This window comes from Patiria miniata, unplaced genomic scaffold, assembly GCF_015706575.1.
Source record: "Patiria miniata isolate m_02_andy unplaced genomic scaffold, ASM1570657v1 HiC_scaffold_28, whole genome shotgun sequence".
Classification (NCBI taxonomy): Eukaryota; Metazoa; Echinodermata; class Asteroidea; order Valvatida; family Asterinidae; genus Patiria; species Patiria miniata.
The window spans coordinates 7,249,627-7,269,447 of record NW_024037067.1 but is presented as its reverse complement, the minus strand read 5'-3'; the positions used below and the strand labels follow the sequence as shown (position 1 = coordinate 7,269,447).

Here is a 19,821-nt window from a genome sequence, read left to right as displayed (position 1 = left end):
AAATGTCATTTTGAACACAAAGCAATGCAGTCTCTGTGCTGTGGCCAGCTTTGTAGGCATACTGAAGGGGATCGGCAAGGGCATGAGTGTTGATGTGCTGCTTGAGTTGCAGGCAGACGACCTTTTCGATGAGCTTAGCGAGGTAGCGAAGGTTGGACACTGGTCGGTAGTTCCAAAGTTCATCTTTATCAAGAGAAGGCTTCTTTAAGATCGGCATGATCATACCGACTCGAAGTGCCTCAGGAAAATTCCCGGATGAGAGGGATGCGTTCACGATTTCAGTCAGTGTTAGAAGTAGGATTTTGATGTGCTGTTTGAGAAGCCAGGTTGGGGTGGGATCTAACTGGCAGGACTTTGTGGCAGTCTGACTTATGAGTTCACCAAGATCTTTCTCAGAGATGGGATGAAATTCTGATATGGTGCAGTCCGGGTGCAGAATTGTATCTTCAGTTGAAGGGGACTGTACATGAAGGTCATTTATGAGCGCCCGAATGCTTTTGACTTTTTCAGTGAAAAAGTTGCTGAAATCGTTGGCAAGGGTACAGGGTGTGTCCGATATTGCCGGTGTATGTCGGGGTGCAGCCGTCAACTCGTTAATAACCAGGAAAGCCTGTTTTGGATTAGAGTTGACCAGTGAGTTTCTGAAGAACTGCGATTTAGCTTCAGTCAAAATGTCATTCATGGCTTGCTTTGTGGCTTAGTATGCAGCACGGTCAGCAATGGATTTGGTCTTTCTCCACTTGCGCTCCGCTCTCCGACGTGTGCGTTTTCCCTTAAGCACAGAGCTGTTATGCTTAGGGCATTTGGACTTATTTGTGGCTTTCCGTGGTGCATGCTTGTCCAGGACGTGCATGAGAGATGCGTCAAAGCCATGGACAAGATTGTCGATGTCGTTGCCATCGAAGTGCACATCTTGAAGCTGGATGGACAAATCATGGGCTAAGGATTCGTGGTCAACATCGTGAAATTTGCCTTGTGATGACCTCACTATTGACGGTGCTGGAGTTTCGAGACGGAGCCAGCAAGAGATGACACCATGATCTGAGATGCCATACATGTCAACAGTGTGGGTGACAAGTAGGCCGTCCTCATCACTTCTAGTGATGATCCAGTCTTAGGTGTGCCCATGGGTGTGTGTTGGCTCAGAAACATGCTGTAGCAGTCCTGAAGCAGCGAGCGCAGAGTTAATATGGGATGTATCAGGTTTCTCAAGACAGTCAAAGTGGATATTGAAGTCACCTAGAATGATTAATTTCCCTGTCAGACTGTTGACAGCATTAAGGAAATCATCGAATCTAGATGTTTTCAGTCTGTTCTTCGCAGATGGAGGTGGTCTGTAAATATGGGATGTATCAGGTTACAGAGTTAATATGGGATGTATCAGGTTTCTCAAGACAGTCGAAGTGGATATTGAAGTCACCTAGAATGATTAATTTCCCTGTCAGACTGTTGACAGCATTAAGGAAATCATCGAATCTAGATGTTTTCAGTCTGTTCTTCGCAGATGGAGGTGGTCTGTAAATAATCGCGTAGTGAATGCGCCGTTTGACATCTGCAATGACTGAATATTCAAAGGTGCTTACATTGAGTGGTACTGGAACAAGTCGAAGGTTAAGTTTGGTTTTGAATAATATTGCAATTCTACCGTGTCTGTCAGCAGGGCGTGGAACATTGAAAAATGTATAGCCAGGTGGGGTAATTTCATTTATGACAACTTGGTCATCATGACAGAGCCAGGTTTCTGTCAGGAGCAGAATATCAATGTTATTGGATACAATATAGTCAAATACATGTATTAGCAAAGTTTTGTTACAAACGGAGTGAGTGTTCCAATGCGCTACTGTACATGCAAATTGCCATTGTCAACGAGTGTAACAGGTGCAATTGTACTCGTGCTGTTGTTTCGGGAGAGTCTCTGTTTTGCATGTATATGCCGTCCACCTCTTCGACTTCTACATCGAAATAGTCCTACTGGTTCGATATATATCTGTAGGAATCACAGAAGTGGGATAGTTCAGTCTTTGACGTATTGTGATCATCTCTGATTTGGTATACTGCCGGGGCATATGCAGGACGTCACTTGATGGAAGCATAGTGCAGTCGCCCATAGCAGGATCAATCAAGGTTACGTCACCCTTTGTTGTATCCATTGTAGTGGCTATTTGGTTATCAATGCAATGGGTGTCCTCGATACCAAGGGTGTCGGTAATCCAAGGATATACAAGACTTACATTTAAAAGAATTACGCCCAACATCATAATTATCATCAAGATCAGAGTTTCCGCGATCCCCGGAGTCAATCAACTGATGTCAATCGAAGGTCTGTCATGAGACTTATCATAAGACTGAGGATCTGTTGAAGCAGGAAACTCTAAAGTGGAAAAATACTGTGTTTTCTGGAGCAATCCTTACAGTGGCAGCAGCATAGACAGCGCCCTCATCAAATTGTTTAAAACATACCCTCAACAAATAACGAACCCTCCATACAAAAAATCCCACTGAAAACAGGTATCCCAAGAACTTAAAATGCCCCACCAAAAAAACAAAGGATGAATCCGAAACTATAAAAACTTCAAAGAATTCTTCCAGAAACAATAATCCCCAATTGTTCCAGAAAGTCAACAACAAAAAGTAAAATTCCACATCCATGGCGATACTAAAACCTGGAAGTTATATTGGTGCCCCCTCTTGCCCGATTCCAGCAAATGCAAAACGAAAGCAACATGCCACTCAGCACGATTTGTGCGAGTAACCTACTTGCCTGATTCTTCTCAGCGATGATGCCTTCTACTCCGGATTCAGGTCGTCAAATATTATACACTTAAAGCTATTTTATTTATTTCATTTATTCATCACCATCAGTTAAAGGGAAAATACAACATTTGCAAACATCGACAAATAAAACTACCAAGTTGTTACGAAATACCTTACTAGAATGTTGGTAAATGACATGCTTAAGCATCCTGTAAAATTATGGCACCTGGTGTGAAGCCATTTTCAAGAAAATGGTATATTTGTCTACATTTCCAACGATGGTCGGCCGACCACCGTTGGAAAAACCTAACTATTTTTCAATTACTGCACCAAATTTACCATTTTTTTTAAGTCTAAATTTTGTTTTGCTAGCTATTGGTTCCATGCTCATGAACGGGTGCAGGCCAGCTAGACTGGTTCCCTTACCTTACAATTTTCCGGTATGTTTGATCCATTTCATCTTTAGTGGAGTCAGGGAACCAGACTACTTGAACATTTTTGTTTTTCTTGGTTTTTCAAATATTTTCGAACACAAAACTTCAAACATGTCAGTGTAACAATATTTGATCTATTATACTACCCCCCCCCCCAAATAGTTCATTTCTGAAAATTACAGCAAAAGCCAATGATGTACATTCCCTTTAAATATTAAACATTAATAAATACCTTGGAGAGTTGATGGTTTCTGATTGGTCGAAACTCGATCACGTGGCCGGGCATTAACGGTGATAATGGACCGGCTTCAAAGAACAAGCGAAAAAATGGCCCCTGAACCAGCATTGATCCAGCCCCATGGAAGGCAATGATTGGCCAAATTTACAACAGTCATACGGCAGCTTGTAACAATACAGCACTGCACATGCGCTCAACCACCTTCGCGTGAGACTGACGCGCGCGTACGCAACACAGTTGCTTTGGGTGCAGGCGCGTAAGCAAGTTTTGAAACGACATTGTACAGAGGCAGTGCAGTACATGTATACTGAGGATGTTTACGACGAAAGCGTAGATCTACGATTTATTTTCTGTAAATACTTCGCCCATCGACATATTTACCTTTCCTAAACCAAGCATCTTTGTAATTCTGGACACGAGGAATACATGTGTAAACGAAATTTCAGCTTCCTCCATAACATAAGGTAAAAATATAAAAACACTGTTGTAATTTTTTTGGCTACGGCAGCAGAAGTCGTACGCGTACGCAATGAGGACGTTGCAATTGTCCAGCGCAGCCTGGGCCCGGCTGTGGTGTATATGCTTATTGAAGAGACAGGGTACCACGCATAAGCTAAAATATGGCCCATGAACATGAACACAAAAAAGTCTGGAAATATCGCCGGAAAAAGTCACAAAAGTGGAGCATTTTAACTGTTTATTTCGTTAAAAAGGTATTTATTAATAAGGGAATAACAGTGCGAGGATCCGGTCTTCACTGCGTGATAATGACCGGGTTTGGGGGTGACTGCTGTTAATGGACCTCGACTTCGTCTCGGTCCATTAACAGCGGTCACCCCCACACCCGGTCATTATCACGCAGTGAAGACCGGCTTCTCACACTGTTATTCCCTTATTAATAACAGACGTACATGTATACCAACTTACATGTACATTCGTCTTTTCATGAGTTCGGATCGGACTTGCTTTACATGATAACAACACGCACATGTAGCACGTAACTTGTGCACAACGAATGGGAAAAACTGCGCTCCGGTTATAGCGAGGTTCCGGCTATAACGACAGAATTGTGAAAGTCCCCAAAACTTTGTTATAACAGGAGTTGAATATATTTAGTTGCACTGACTTGCCGAAACAGTTAACAATCACGCAAGCGCTGATTTCTTTAACCCTTATCGCCCCGAATCCTCTTTGCCAAAGTGGAGGAATTTGGAGGATTGAGGCTACATGGCAAAAGTGCTTTACTGGTTTCGTAGGATGCACTTTGTCAAGGTTTTGGGCGGGACCTTGTGTTGTTTTTGCTCAGCCATGTATAGGCCTGGATTATGCTTAAAATCCTATGTACTGCTCCAGGATGTCACTGGCCAAGACTCAACATATTGACAGTCACTGCCGCAGGATTTTTCAGGATTCAGGCAGTGGTCACCCTTCCATGGACCACATTCAAGAAATAATGGAGGAATTCGCAGGATTTAGGCTATATGCTATTTTTCCATGTGGTCAGTTGAAGACTTTTGCAGGATTGAGGCTACATCCTAGCTAAAAGGCCTAGGGAGTTAGGGTTAAAGATGTCTCGGGACCAATCTGGCAATTTAATGAACCACAAACAAAACCAATGAAACCTATACATGTGGAAAATCTGAACTACAAGTACATGTACCGGTAAATTACTGCCATCGACCATACAGCACATGTTTCAAAATAGAAATTGCTGTGTCTGATGTCTCACTCACAGCTACTCAACATATCCGTTGTCTGTGTCCCCCCCCCCCCCCCCCCCATTCAAGAAGTGGGTACAATCAATACTAATCAAAGTGGGTGTCAATACCAATACACAGGCTAGTTCCCTTGCTGTTGGGCAAGGATATGGAAGTTTACAGGACAATTTGGCAGACTGTAAAGGGTTCTTAGCCTGGTATCTAGGAAATTTAGTAAATAACCATGAGCAAGGTATTTTATCTTTTGATCCAAGACAACATATATGTGAAAAAAAAAATACAATTAATAAAATTTAAATACTTTTTTTAGACCAAATCTGTCCATCCATGCCATCATTGTTTGTATTGTTATTTTGCAAAGTGTCCATCCAAAATCATATTTTACCTACCCTAAACATGAAGGGATGGCTTGTTAGACGAAAAATCGCATTGAATTTCATGTTTCCACATCAGGCATCCATGAAATCATGTACAATTCCTCACAAGTCACAATTTACTTCAGTCCCAAGTGAAATGTTATTGAAATGAAGTGTTACAAACGCATTCGTTTGTTACTGTTCATCCCGTTACTAGTGGTCAATTTGGTTAATCATTGGCTTGATAGATTTAACTGTTGATGGACTTGTGACGGTATCAGCTACAATGTACATCACTGAATCTAATAACAAAACTTTGAACAAAAGTCAACTTCCTCCATCTCTTTGTCACTCTTGTCCTCTCCCCTCTCGATGCAGTCTCAAGCACCACCCCACCCCCTACCAGAAATCTGACATCAGAGATTGAGCAGGCCCGACCACAGACCAGCAATGAGGAGGAGCTCCAGCTGCAGCTGGCCCTGGCCATGAGTAAAGAGGAAGCTGAGCAAGACAGGCAGCAGCAGAAGAATGAGAGAATACGACTGGAGATGGCAATCAATGAGAGCCTGGATGAGGTGGGCCAAATTAAAAAAACTAGGGTTCCATTTCATGGAGTTGCTATGCAGGAAAACGTTAGTTGAGGATGTACTGTCTGCTATTTTTAAGTTTCACCTGCCAAAATAGTAACTATTTTACAGTAGCTACATGTACAATTGCAACATAACATTGCGAGTCGATATGAGGTTTTGAATGTCTATAGCAGTTGAAGTGCTTCAGTACTGGGGGGGGGGGGGGGGGGGAGGGGGGTAGCTTAACCCTAACAATCCCCATCCCGTCAAACTCCACCAGGGTTTGTTGGAATCTGTTAGAGTGAGTACTGTACTAGTAAACTGATGAGGTTAAGCATACCACCAATAATCAGAGTTCAATAGTTTTTGTTTACAGTTTGCCATATGATATATGGTGTTGGAATTTGCAGGAGTAAGGAAGGTTCCTAGTAAATCACTCTAGGGAGTTAGGGGTCAATTCGTGTCAAATCACCCGATGGGTTATACCCAGGCATGCAACTTTTCCTCGGATCAGCTGATTTCCTCTTTTTGTACTTCCCATGTGTGCCATTGAAAATAGAAAAACACTGTACAAAGTCTGGTAAAAATTAGAATTTCCTCTTTTTTTGTGATTTCCCAGTTGCATGCCTGGTTATACCCCACCCCCTGCAAATTTACTCATATTTAAACCGTGTTCCCATTGGACTTTCTTTTCCACAACCGCGACAGTCCTATGTATTTACGTATACTGTGCGTTCCCAGGGAAAATGACTTTGTTATATGTATCGGCAATTTTGGAGACAGTGCAAACCGTTACATCCTCTTCTGTGTGCTTAATAAACATTCTCCGTCTGCCTTCACCATAATTTTCACCGCCATCAAACCCAATAAAAGTTCTAATAAAATCGATCAAATCTGCCATGAATGTGAGATGAACGGACAAGAAACATTGCTGTTTTATCGATTGGGCGGTTTTGTAGGCCTACGTTGTATGGCCATTGTGTAGTTACGGGCCCCACTCCTACGAGAGAACGAAAGTCCACATTTAGATTATTGAAATATAGTCAGCAAGAAGAGTGTATCAAGGGCAGGGTTTCGTTTATTTTAAGGGGACGTTTTGCCAGAACAATAATGAAGACCACTGAATGCAACACAAAAATTATATTTGACGATCATCGCGACACACCGTGAATTCACGACGCCATGTGTTGATTTTCGTAACATCAAGTTGTTTAACTGAAAAGTGCGTAGGAAATTTGCATTTTGTACAGAAAGATACTGTTCAAAATTGTAAAAATAGGGTCCTCAGAATAAAATGTAAATGAAAAATACCTGGTTGTATGGAGGCAATTAGAATGACCTTATTAAGGACTTTTGAATGAAAAAAAAACACCACTAAACAATCCCCTCTTATGCATACCTTATGTTGTACCAAACACAGTGATGAGTCGGGGAACCTTTCTCCTCCAAATTCCAACACATTCCAATATGATTCTTTCAATATCTTTCAATAAACGATAAAAACAGTGAAAATTTACAATATTTTACAATTCGGCACAATCACAGGGGTTGTTGTCATCTTAATCCAGATCACAATGTAATATACCGTACTTATCTTGTCATCATAATCCAGTAACACTAACAATGTACTTTACTTTTGACAGCTGACAGGAGTCATTGTCACTTTCTCTTTCTCTCTTTTGTGGTGTTTTGGTGAATCTTTGGTATACAAAGGGACAAGCAATCAGGCCCACATTGACTGTTCTAATGTGTTTAATACACATACGATTGTATGACTGTACATTGTGTGGGTAACATTTATTTGTATTTCCCACAGTGGTGCACTGTCGTCTTCACAATTTCTTTTATGTTCAGTTCATTTCAGTTCTTGTATACCATTGCAATGCTTCATTGGCCCAATTTGCTAATTGTGCATAATTTCAACTTATTGATCCCTTTGTTTCCTTGTTTTTCAATGTAAATTGACAAATAGTACATGCTTTGGTTTTTATTTTTGTTCAGTCTGCTCACATCACTGATTTCAATTCTGTGCTCACATACATTTCAGGTGTACAAGTATTTCACATTTAACACTGAAATGTGTTTTTGTTGTGGACTAATGAGTCATACCGTTAAAAATAAATCCCATAACTCACCACTATTAAGTGAAAAAATATTGAAAATTAGAGCCTTGACTGGCATTCGATTTACCGTTTATTTTATTCCTTTCTAATACAAGCGATACTAAAAATGAGAAAATAACCACAACAAAAAGGAGGCTTTTAGCTGAAACACAAAGTTAAGTGTTTTTGATTGTTGGCCTTTTGCCGTGCACAGCCCAGACGATGTGAGCAAACTGGACCCACCTTAAAGAAACGTTCCAGCCTGCTGGCCTTGGCCAAAGCTCACAGACCCCCTCCCAACCATTTCATGCAGAACACAGGCCAGCTGGACCAGTCTCAGCCACAGCTGACCAATGATCCCTGGGACGTCACTTCAGCAGCAGTTGCTGTGGCAGCAGCGGCACCACAGCAGCCAGCTCAGAGTGATCCCTGGGCAGCCCTTGCTGCACCACCCCCTGCTCAAGCACCTTCCCAAGCTGTTGATCCCTGGGCTCCTGCACCGCTTACTATCCAGCCTCCTGCAGATCCATGGGCAAGCCCAGCACCTCTTGCATCAGCACCTGCACCAGCGGCCATTCCTCAGAATGATCCCTGGACCACCCAGCTACCATCAAGTCAACCAAAAGATCCCGATTCTGAATTCGACCTCCTGCGTGCCAACACAACTGCCCCCACCCCACCCAACAACAGCAATGGGAATCTCTTCAGCAGCTCGTCCAGAATGACCGGCACAGAGGCATTTGACATGATGGGCATTCACGACTCTCTAGCACTGCAGAAGCCAACAACCAAGAAACCAGAGGATTTCCTGGGTGAGAACTCAAGTCTGGTCAACCTGGATGCCTTGGTGGGGCCCCCAAAGCCCTCTCAGCTCATGCCGCAGGCACCCAATCCGTTTCTGAGTGGGGGGATCTCTGGAGGTGTGGCTGCAGCCCAGAGCAACCCTTTCCAGCAGCAGCGACAGCCGGCCCCCACCATCAACCAAATGAGGGCAGAGCCCATGATGAGCATGCAGCAGCAGGGTGGCATGTACGCATCAGGGACCGGAGGCTATGGCGAGGCCTCATCAATGGGTGGAAGTGCTCTGCCTCCACCGCTAATCCCCATGAGCGATGGGGCATCCCAGAATCAAATGCAGCCCCAGCAAGCAAACAATCCTTTCCTTCTTTAAGGACAACTTGCCTCGACTCCAACAGGTAAGACATGAATTTTCCCCTCTAATAATGGATTTTACTCATGGGTGAAAATGTTATCATTTTTAAATGCAGAAATTAAGTTCAAATACCCTTAGTGGATAACCATACTTCAGCTACTGTTTGCTGTGTGTCATAGTTACAGGGCTATTATTCTGCTTATAAATTTCAGGTGAGACAAGTATGTTGAATTGTTGTTGACGATGTAAAAGTGCCCACTAACTCCTGATTCAGGAGAAGCAGTTGCAAAAAGAATTGCATTGCGCTGGCATACACTGTTAATTCCATGCACCTCTTACATGTACAAGAGATCACAAGAGATTACTTCGAAACAAGTAGGAATGTGAGTGTTTATACACACAGCTGCATGCAACACTTATGCAAGAAATGACGTGCAAATACTTGCAAAACGATTGGGACTCGAGTCCTGAGTACTTTTGCAAATTCTTGGACATTTTCAGAATGCTTTTTTGCCACATACTGAGACTCCTGCCCGTAATCAAAAACTCTGTAGTCAGTAGGTTTGGGCGGTTCCAAGTCGGAACCGGCTCCCAGAAATTCAATGAAAAACCATAAGCTCTTGAAATTACATCTTAAGAAATAACGGTGTCACCTTGTGAGGTCTGTGCTCCGTGGATATCGACCTGCAATACATTATTCCACTACGTATTTGGTTTCAAGTGTGTGTCTTTTTCCAGTGAAAGTATGGATATTGTGTTTGTAATTTAAGCAAGCTTAGTGTTTATTACTTTATTCTCTGTTCATTGCCTATGATTTTATTTACCACGACGACCGCCATGCCGCCGAGAATAAAATGATTCACTGCACAGTTAAGTACACGTACAGTTGGCGAATTTACACGTACACTGTTACCCTGCTTTAAATATACATTGCACAACTACATTGTAGTGTGGAACTGGTCGAGTGCTTGAATCGGCTCTGATTGACCTGGGTACAAAATACCCGGCTCCAATCCGAACGAGTCACAGACAGTCCAGATGTACTGGGCTTAAGTTGCATGATTTCATGAACATTAGTATTATTAAGTACATGTAGCAGCCCTCGTGTTTTAGTTCGCAACTGCACAACTTTTCATTCTTCATCATGTGTACCGATCAGAACGAACCGAAGCGAAGGATTAATTCATTATCATGCAATGGTAGATTCGTGACTCGTTTGGAGCTGGGTATTTTACCTCAGAGCCGGGTCCATCAGAGCCGATATGAGCACTAAGAGCTGGTGTGATCTGAAAATTAGACTCCTGTGAAAATCGGACTCCTTTTCGTTTGATTGGTTAATCCCTCTAACGTGATTGGTCCTTTTCCTAATTATCTATGCATGAGCATGCGCAATACCACCACGGAGTCCGTATTTCATAAAACCTAAATTCATGTTACACCGCTTGTCCAAGTACATGTATTATACCCCAATCTTTGGGGTTTTTTCACCAACTATTCCGAATAGTTCAAAAAAATAAAAATGGTCAGCATAATGGGTATTAAAGTGCACATTCTCAATTTTTACCCAAAACAATACTCAGAAAACACTCTTCTGGGGTAGAAAAAAATGGCATCAACTTGATTTGGGTTTTATAGTGTTTCATTAATAATCCCTGAAATTTTCAAAGAATGTACCTGAAATTGCATTTGGGAGATTATTTTTAACCATAAGCCAACTGGCTAAGGCCTAGTTTTTCAGTTGTACTGTGCCACCTTGCTTTTCCTTTGCTTCGCTTGATAGACTCCTCTAGATTTCAAATGTAGTTTTCCATATGAATTGAAATTATTTCTTTCTACATTGTATTTCCATAGAACCGAGGCATTCATCAGAGGCCACCTTTTTGGATTTCTGCCATTGGTTATGGTTCCGGTACATGATGCAAAACAATGGAATAGTTTATAGAGGTTACAGACAGCTAAGGGAACGTCTTAAAAGTTGAGAATGTTTGCACTCTGTTGAACCATTCTCATTAAACCAGTTCTCATTGAGCTGCAAGATGTTCTGTCAGAACGTTCCCTTGTCTTTCTGGAATGTAGGAATGTCTGCTTTGTGACAGGACCATTCCGAGCATACTAGCATATTCCTATTGGTACTTCTGTGAATTGTACTTTACAATACAAGTAGAAGTTTCTCAATTCCCATTGATCTGTGAAAACCCTTTAAAAAATAATCTTATAAGATCAAGCAGACTTTAATATGCAGGTTAGGTTGTTTGTGTTACATGTTTAAAGATGTAAGTAAAGTCTGTCGCGAGCCAATGTAGCTCATCAGGCTGGCATTTATCTCCGGTTTCAGTAGAAACGACTGAGAATATTTCTATTCCCCCTGGATGGGATGCTAGTCCATCGCAGGTTACTCCCCAGCTAATGCCGGTACCCATTTATACTCCTGGGTGGAGAGGGACAAGTAGGGGTGAAGTGCCTTGCCCAAGGACACAATATATGACCAGCGGCTGGATTCAAACCCCGGACCCTCTGATCATGAGTCACGAACCCTAACCACTAGGCCACACACTCCCCCTAAGATGTAAAGGTACAATGTAATTAACATGGATGCTGCCGTCAAGTGATTCTTTTTTCATTGGGACAGTGATTTTTACGTTTGGCTCAGTAGATGCAATCAGAAAAAGGGATGCACATACACTTTGACATTCCTTCCGATTTTTAAACATTTCCTGCCATCATAAACATTATGATTTACAGCAAGTAAGAAGTATGTTTTGATGTCAAATATACTATAACTAATGGGGAATTAACACTGTTGATTTTTTTTTTATCACAGAAGAGAGGCAATTTACAGCTACAAAATTGTCAATTGGTCCACAACAACGGACTTTCAATGGCACTCAAGCACCTAGGCCTACCTTTTTAAACAACTGACATCTTGTATGAAAGATAGTATGAAAAAATATTTAAAAATCATTCTTAGCAAGTAAAACTTCCCGTCTGTTGTTTCTTTTCATTAGAATGTGGGCAAAGATTACTGAATGGTCAATGTATCACCGTCCACACTTGTAAAGGTCCATTGAAACGTGTGTTCCAGCTGGACCAGTATATAGGTGGTCTTTGGGCATTCCACTGGAATGGTCTGTTTTCAGTGGAAAATCGGAATGTTCCAGTGTGCTCCCACACAGTTCTGCCTTGAACATTCCTACCATTCTGACTACTTTTGAGCACTCCTCAAAGCTATGCGTACGCAAATTTGTTGTTATGCAAAACCTCTCTTAATATGAGTAATGATGAATATTCTGTTTTAGAGGTGGGCGGAAAACCGCATATAAACATATTCTGGGTAAACCCATAGAATCAGGAGGGACTGAAAACCCAATCCACATGAGGGCCTGGGTGGGATCCAGACCTGGCTGGGATCCAGACCTGGCTGGGATCCAGACCTGGCTGGGATCCAGACCTGGCTGGGATCCAGACCTGGCTGGGATCCAGACCTGGGTGGGATCCAGACCTGGGTGGGATCCAGACCTGGGTGGGATCCAGACCTGGGTGGGATCCAGACCTGGGTGGGATCCAGACCTGGGTGGGATCCAGACCTGGGTGGGATCCAGACCTGGGTGGGATCCAGACCTGGCTGGGATCCAGACCTGGCTGGGATCCAGACCTGGCTGGGATCCAGACCTGGCTGGGATCCAGACCTGGCTGGGATCCAGACCTGGCTGGGATCCAGACCTGGCTGGGATCCAGACCTGGCTGGGATCCAGACCTGGCTGGGATCCAGACCTGGCTGGGATCCAGACCTGGCTGGGATCCAGACCTGGCTGGGATCCAGACCTGGCTGGGATCCAGACCTGGCTGGGATCCAGACCTGGCTGGGATCCAGACCTGGCTGGGATCCAGACCTGGCTGGGATCCAGACCTGGCTGGGATCCAGACCTGGGTGGGATCCAGACCTGGGTGGGATCCAGACCTGGGTGGGATCCAGACCTGGGTGGGATCCAGACCTGGGTGGGATCCAGACCTGGGTGGGATCCAGACCTGGGTGGGATCCAGACCTGGGTGGGATCCAGACCTGGGTGGGATCCAGACCTGGGTGGGATCCAGACCTGGGTGGGATCCAGACCTGGGTGGGATCCAGACCTGGGTGGGATCCAGACCTGGGTGGGATCCAGACCTGGGTGGCCGTGGGATTCAGACATGGGTGGCCGTGGGATTCAGACATGGGTAACAGATGTGAAAGGCGAAGGAAAGTACCACTACACCAACCTGACTTCCCGTTTGTACACATGTACAATTTCAAACATTTCTACCATTGTTACCTGAAATACAAAGAGAAATCGAACTGTTTCTTCCCACCTCTATATTGTTCTGTAAGTCTGGCAACCAAGGCCCAATTACATGCAGCTACGAGGCAGAACATTAGGCTTAACTTGTTTTTACTTGTAACAAGTGATTTCCTTGCTTAGTAAATGTCTGTACCTGGCAACTTCTCCAGATCAGCCTCGGGTTTTGAAACCTTCCTGCCAAATATGCAATATATTGCACAAATTAAGTCTTGTTTAATCATTGGTTGCGAACAGCTTGAAACCAAACAAAAGCTATTGTTGTGCTTCAATTAAAGGGAATATACAACATTTGCAATCACCAAAAAACAAAACTACCAAATTATTATGGAACACCTTACTGGACTGTTAGTGAATGACAGTCTCAAACATCCTGTAATATCATGGCACCTGGTGTGCTGTCATTTTCAAGAAAAGTGGTATTTTTGTATCAATTTCCAACGCTGGTTGGCCAAGCAGCGTTGAAAAAACTGGTTTTTTTTTAAATACTGCCCCCATTTACCATATTTAGTTAGTCTGAATTTTGTTTGCAATCAATTACACATCTACATGTATGAATGGATACAAACCTTCTAGACTGGTTCCGTGACCTTACAATTCCCCAACGTCTATAAATTGCTCCATTTTAATTTAAGTGGCATCAGGGAACCAGACTACAAGAACACAATTGTTTTTCTTGGTTTTTTTTCCAGCATCTACAAACACAAAACTTCAAACAAGTCAGTGTAACATTATTTGCTATAAAATACAAATCCATCCATTTCTGAAAATTACAGCAAAAGCACATGTTGTATGTATTCCCTTTAAGTCATGGCTACTCTTCTCTTGGAATGTAATAAGTACTTTGGTGCAATGAATAGTGCTGGGGTTGGCTGGATTAACTATTCCATATTTCTAACCCTGGCTCTTAGACAGTGGTATAGCAAAAGGAAATCTGTCCATTACTCCTAACTAAATGGTATAGCAGTTTACATGATTTGGTCACTTATGAGAATGACTTGACATGACAATGAGTCATACTTATGACACGTGGCCTGTTTTAAACACATCTTGTCCCTATCCTCCCTGCTCACTCACCCTACTCTAAACCAGACCCCTTGTAATTGCTTTTGTTTTTACACATGTTAATATTAAGAACATATAAACACAGGAGCTGTAGTAACAATGCATGACTTTTCAAAGGAAACAATATTGTTGCACTTTTCGTATCTGAAAGCCTTTGTATTATACACGTTTCAACTGAACAAGCATAACCATATTTGTCATTGTTGACTAGTCAATTCTATGTACAAAGGATTTTTCTGTAGAGGTTCTAGAAGTGTCAATTATTTGGATAACAGCAGTTAATTCTGATTATTTATTGGCATTTGTGATGATTAGTCTGTAGGACTAGATATTTCACAAATGCAGTTGTCTGAAAATGTACTTTTGATGTACTCTTAAAAATATAGATGTATACTTTTTAATGCCGGCCTCTAAATGTAACAAATTGATAGTCTTAAAAAAATCAGGGCAGAGGAGGTTGGGTACACTGCATGCAAGCTCAGCAACAGACTAATAAATCAATTTATTGCAGTTGACTACTATTAAGTTTATCAATAAATGTAGTTATAATTCTTCGTTATAGAAAACCTTGTTTACACTAAATTAGTTTACAGGATTTTTGTGATAAAGCTTTGGAAAAGAAGTGTATTTTTTGCAAGAAGTAACAGGTTTTTGGGCAATTTCTTCATTTTTAACATTGAAGTGGGCATTTTCTTTTCAATAGAACTATAATTTGTTATAAAAGTAAGTGTAAATTTGTAACTAACTGTTTACGATTTAGAGGTGAACACAAAAATGCTACATCCAAAACCTGTTGATAAGAAATTGATGTACTCGTACATGTATACTAGAAATCAAGTCCCTGTAAGAATCTATAGATATTTAAGTGTCCTGAGTTTTGCAATTTGCACATCTAAATGTGCCCCTCAAAAATTTGATTTTAGGCAAATCAAACATAGGTTTTTGGTACAGAAACAGGCTGTACGATGTAGTTTGAATTTTGTTATATGAATTGTAAGAATAGAATAGTTATATCATCACAAATACTGTGGTGAATTGTTGTGGTGCTGTCGTTGAAATTAACTGATGATTGTCTTTGTCAATTAAAAAAAATCTGTCAATACTTCAGATTATTTTTATACCAATAAACTCTAAAATTGACAAAAGTATGCATTATTATTATTATTTGCTTTGATAATTTTAGAATTGACTCTGTAATTTGTAATGGTTGGTTTGAATGTCACATTATTGTTTAATGCTGTTACATTCATTCTAATAAGTGAATTTGGGACTAATAACATTTTTCCCTCTGAAGAAATAATTGTTTTGGCTTTTATATTTTTGTTTTTATTTAGCTATTTTTGGTTTTTTTTGTTTTATTTTAAATGTGGGGTGTTTTTTTTTGGGGGGGGGGTAATTGAAGATATGTTAATAAAATGTTGGTCTCAAATTGGTAGTAGATACATATATTAAGTTGTTTTTAGCAATAGTATAGCTGTGACATTTGTACATTAATCATGTGCTATGGCCTGTACATTCTGTTCATTGACTCGAATTAAGCTGCCAAGCACAAACTCAGTAAATCTGCTTTAATAGTACATGTATATTGTGGCTGAGAATTCACGCCATCAAAGGGATTGCTTTCTGCTTGTTTGTTAGTCAGGTGGCTTAGACCCAATATTTGTCAAGATCATGACCGACTGGTTCAAAGCACCAAACTTGGCAGGTATATTCATATAGCCCTAGAGTCCTGGTTATTTTTGCCAGTAAGTAACTTTGTGAATTTGCAGCTCATCAATACTCATGTTTGGCGAGACTACTTGAAGATATCTGAGGACAAGTAAAGTGCAAGCAACTTTAGGGTATAATAGTAGCTATTGTGTATCTTTATTATGTCCTCATGATTATTCAGTCACTTAAATAATTTAGAAAATTTTATTTAATTAACGATACGGAAGTAGAACCGTCAACAAAGACTTTTTAAAAAATAAACACATACCCAAATATGGGAATAAATATATTACATGGCAGGTGTTAACGATTTATGCAAATTAGGCACCCTTCCAAAAAGAATTCCAGGTGTCACCCCCTTCTAAATATCTTCTTTAGGGCTATAGGAATCTATCTGCCAAGGTTGGTGCTGTGGACCAGTCGGTCACCATTCCGGTCATATGCCACCTGACTATGGATAGTTCTGGATGGGCTTAGTCAACATTTGTGGAGCTGACAATCAGAACCTATTGCTTATGAACTTTGAATGCTTGGCAACACGTTAATAGTAGCCTGTCACATGCAAAAGGCCTTATACGACACGGACTTGAAGAGCTATATAAATCTGTTGCCAGCGTGTTCCCACATGGTTGTGAATGTCGAAAACCAAGACAATGGCTCTTGACAAGTGATTCGGACATGGCTTTATAGCCATTTCACTTTGGTCACTCGGCAATTTCTTTTCACTGTTAAACAAACCTATTAATGGCTGGGCAGAAATGCTTTGCATGTAAACATTCAAAAAGATTGGAATGCACAAAATCTGGTAACAGTGTTGTACGTTCCTTTAGTTTGCGTACAGAGATGTCAAACTCCAGAAGTACAACGAAGCTAAGTTTTCTGTTAACAGCATAATCTGAACTTAATTCTAAGTGGGAAAAAAAGTATGTCAATACATAATAATAGACATATTTTGAACTTGTATCATAGCTTAATACGTTGTGGTGAATATTATTGGAATGTAATGCTGTATAATAAGCTATTAAATCGTGAATGTCTGTGTTTTGTCATTTGTGATCTCCTGAATATGTACAATGTATATGTAATATCAGACTAAAATAATGATGACTGTTGTAGTGACCCAAATAACATGAGTATGTGCAAAATGATATCGTTTTGTTTGTGTCAATACTCATTTAATGAGTTATGTTCTCAGCGTTAGGAAATATGCAAAAGAGTTCCCCCCCCCCACCCCCTAAAAAAAGTTGCACCAGAATTGTCATCTTAATTCTTATTTCCTTTTACCTGACAATGAACGTCTTATGCACATATCATTTTTTTTTTACAGAAAGACTTCCATTTATTAAGACCAATTACAGTGAACTGAACAAGTGTCACTGTCATTGCATCCTTTTGGTACGATTATGAACGATGCATTCCACATGAATATATCACAGCCATTATTTACACAGCCCGCCAGTCCCATTCATTTTTTAAAATGTGTTTCATCATCACCTTAGACAAGACGCCCCTCATCACTTTCATTTTGCATTCAAGTCCACTTTGACGTGCCCCAGGAAGTCCCTGATCACGGCCGCATAGTTCCTCGGCCATCCCTTCCAGGATCCCTCCTCCATCTCCTCTAGACATTCCTTCAAATTCCCGCCGTCCGTCTCGGAATAATACTCCATCAGCGCCCGGACCACCTTGGTGCTGGAAGCGCACACCACCACCAAGGCATAGCAAGACCACCGCGTTAGGGCGGGGTCGGCGTGTGAAGTGACCAACTCCGCCAGTACGGGCAGCAGGACAAGCCCCTCGCATACCTGGCTGCAATTATCCTTGTGCGCCCGGCATATTTCACTCAGCGCCTTGACAACTTCGGTCTTAAGGGCCGTCGAGGATGAAGTGGTAGTTTCGCCTTTGAGTATCTCGGCAATGATCGGGAGGTAGGTGGCTGCGCATTTTGCTGCTTCAGCGCCTCCTGTGAATAGAAATGTTGATGCCCGATTTTAACAACACGAGGCAAAGCTAATTCCAGAGCACACAAATGTCCATTAAAATGGATTCAGAATGGCTACAATGGGCCCATTACGGGCTATGAAAATATTGAAAACTAGGGAAAAGGAATATTGCTTGAGCTGAGGTTGCAGAAATCATTTTGGAGTTATTTTTTTCTGGGTGGAGGTGCGTTATACCCGAAACCCACGACTGACCACCTTGCCTCAGCGCCGTTATGATGGCAGTTAAGTTTGGGTGACCGCGTCAAGCCCAAAACTCAGTGCTGGCTCCAGTAACCCTAGTGGCGCACCCAAGGGGGGGGGGGGGCCTTGAGCCCCACCCAAAGAGGTTGTATAATAGGGGTGTACGTGGCGCAACCAACGTCAGAATAGTCCACCCCCGAAAAATAAAAACATTTCTTTCTGCGGCCAAAAAGTTTGGGCAAAAGTTTTTGAAAAAATGTTAACTTCTAAAAAATTATAAAAAAAATTAAAAATGTGAGCCCCCCAAAGCTAAATCCTAGATGCGCCACTGGTTAACCCCCACCCCTAGGCTACGCTGCTGCTGTTAGCATTGCTGTAGGCCTAAGTCGGAATAAGTCGGAACTGTACTAACGATGATGTATTTTTTGTAGGCTCAAATATCAACGACGGGTAGGCCTAATATTTAAAAAAAACCAAACATATTTTGAAGTCATCCTATTCTATATACCTGTGTAGGCCAAATGACCAATCTTCCTCACAGCTTCCGTTCTGACTTCTACATCGTTGCCATCTCCGAGATGTGAGGCGCAGATCATGATGTCTCTCTTAAACAGGTTGGGCTCGTTGTCCCAGGGATGTTCGCCCGCTTCGCCGTGAGAGGCAAGCGTATGTAGAGTCTTTTCCACACTCTCAAAGACTCGGCGCATCGACTGGAACATAGCTAAACATTGAAACCAATTCTCTCTTTAAGTCGAAAAAAAAATACAACTCCTTTTTCACGGTTTCTTGTTCGTAAAATAAAATGAGCTGATTGTGTTTGATTATTTATCTTCAAGCAAACCTCATGCAGCTAGCATGCACCGTCCATATCGCATTGCACTCTGCGTATTGCACTATTCTAAGATGCGCGCGTCGTTCCTGCTGCACGTCATGCACGTGCTATTATGCGCCCCACGCGGGTACAAACGGCATTTCCCAAATAATATGGGCGGCCAAAAGGGCCAAAATTATAAGATGTAAAACAGACGCATTCAGAAGCCAAGACAAACACAAGAATCAAAGAACTAACTTATGAAGACAAAGTCGGAAACTAAACAAGGGACAATACAACAATTTACAAACAAGTCAAAAGAAAGACAAACTCACTCAAAAAATGAAGGACACAATTTTAAATCAAAGAACACATTTACGAAAAGAACAACATATAC

At 41.7% G+C, this 19,821-nt stretch overlaps 3 protein-coding genes across 4 annotated transcripts in view; 1 reads left to right on the top strand and 2 right to left on the bottom strand.

Annotated features, from left to right (window-relative positions):
* LOC119734754 (epsin-1-like) overlaps nt 1-11,707 on the top strand; it is a 30,406-nt gene extending 18,699 nt beyond the window's left edge. Inside the window, exons 3-5 of one of the 2 annotated variants that reach the window (XM_038208301.1) lie at nt 5,879-6,075; nt 8,386-9,367; nt 11,176-11,707. In XM_038208301.1, the coding sequence (XP_038064229.1) occupies nt 5,879-6,075; nt 8,386-9,342 (1,154 nt within the window). In that variant the 3' untranslated portion in view covers nt 9,343-9,367; nt 11,176-11,707. The remainder of the gene's footprint in view (nt 1-5,878; nt 6,076-8,385; nt 9,368-11,175) is intronic. The other variant, XM_038208302.1, reaches the window with a different exon arrangement.
* Nucleotides 11,708-12,616: 909 nt separating this feature from the next.
* Nucleotides 12,617-13,534, bottom strand: LOC119735093 (calcium-binding protein P-like). Its single transcript, XM_038208795.1, has one exon. It carries the CDS (start codon nt 13,532-13,534, stop codon nt 12,617-12,619), a length of 918 nt encoding a protein of 305 aa, XP_038064723.1.
* A 1,135-nt stretch (nt 13,535-14,669) lies between these two features.
* Nucleotides 14,670-19,497, bottom strand: LOC119734872. The gene is made up of 2 exons (XM_038208478.1): nt 19,122-19,497; nt 14,670-18,393 (listed from the first exon to the last, which is right to left on the bottom strand). Exons 1-2 carry the CDS (start codon nt 19,330-19,332, stop codon nt 17,951-17,953), a joined length of 654 nt encoding a protein of 217 aa, XP_038064406.1. The 5' UTR covers nt 19,333-19,497; the 3' UTR covers nt 14,670-17,950.
* Nucleotides 19,498-19,821: the final 324 nt, after the last annotated feature.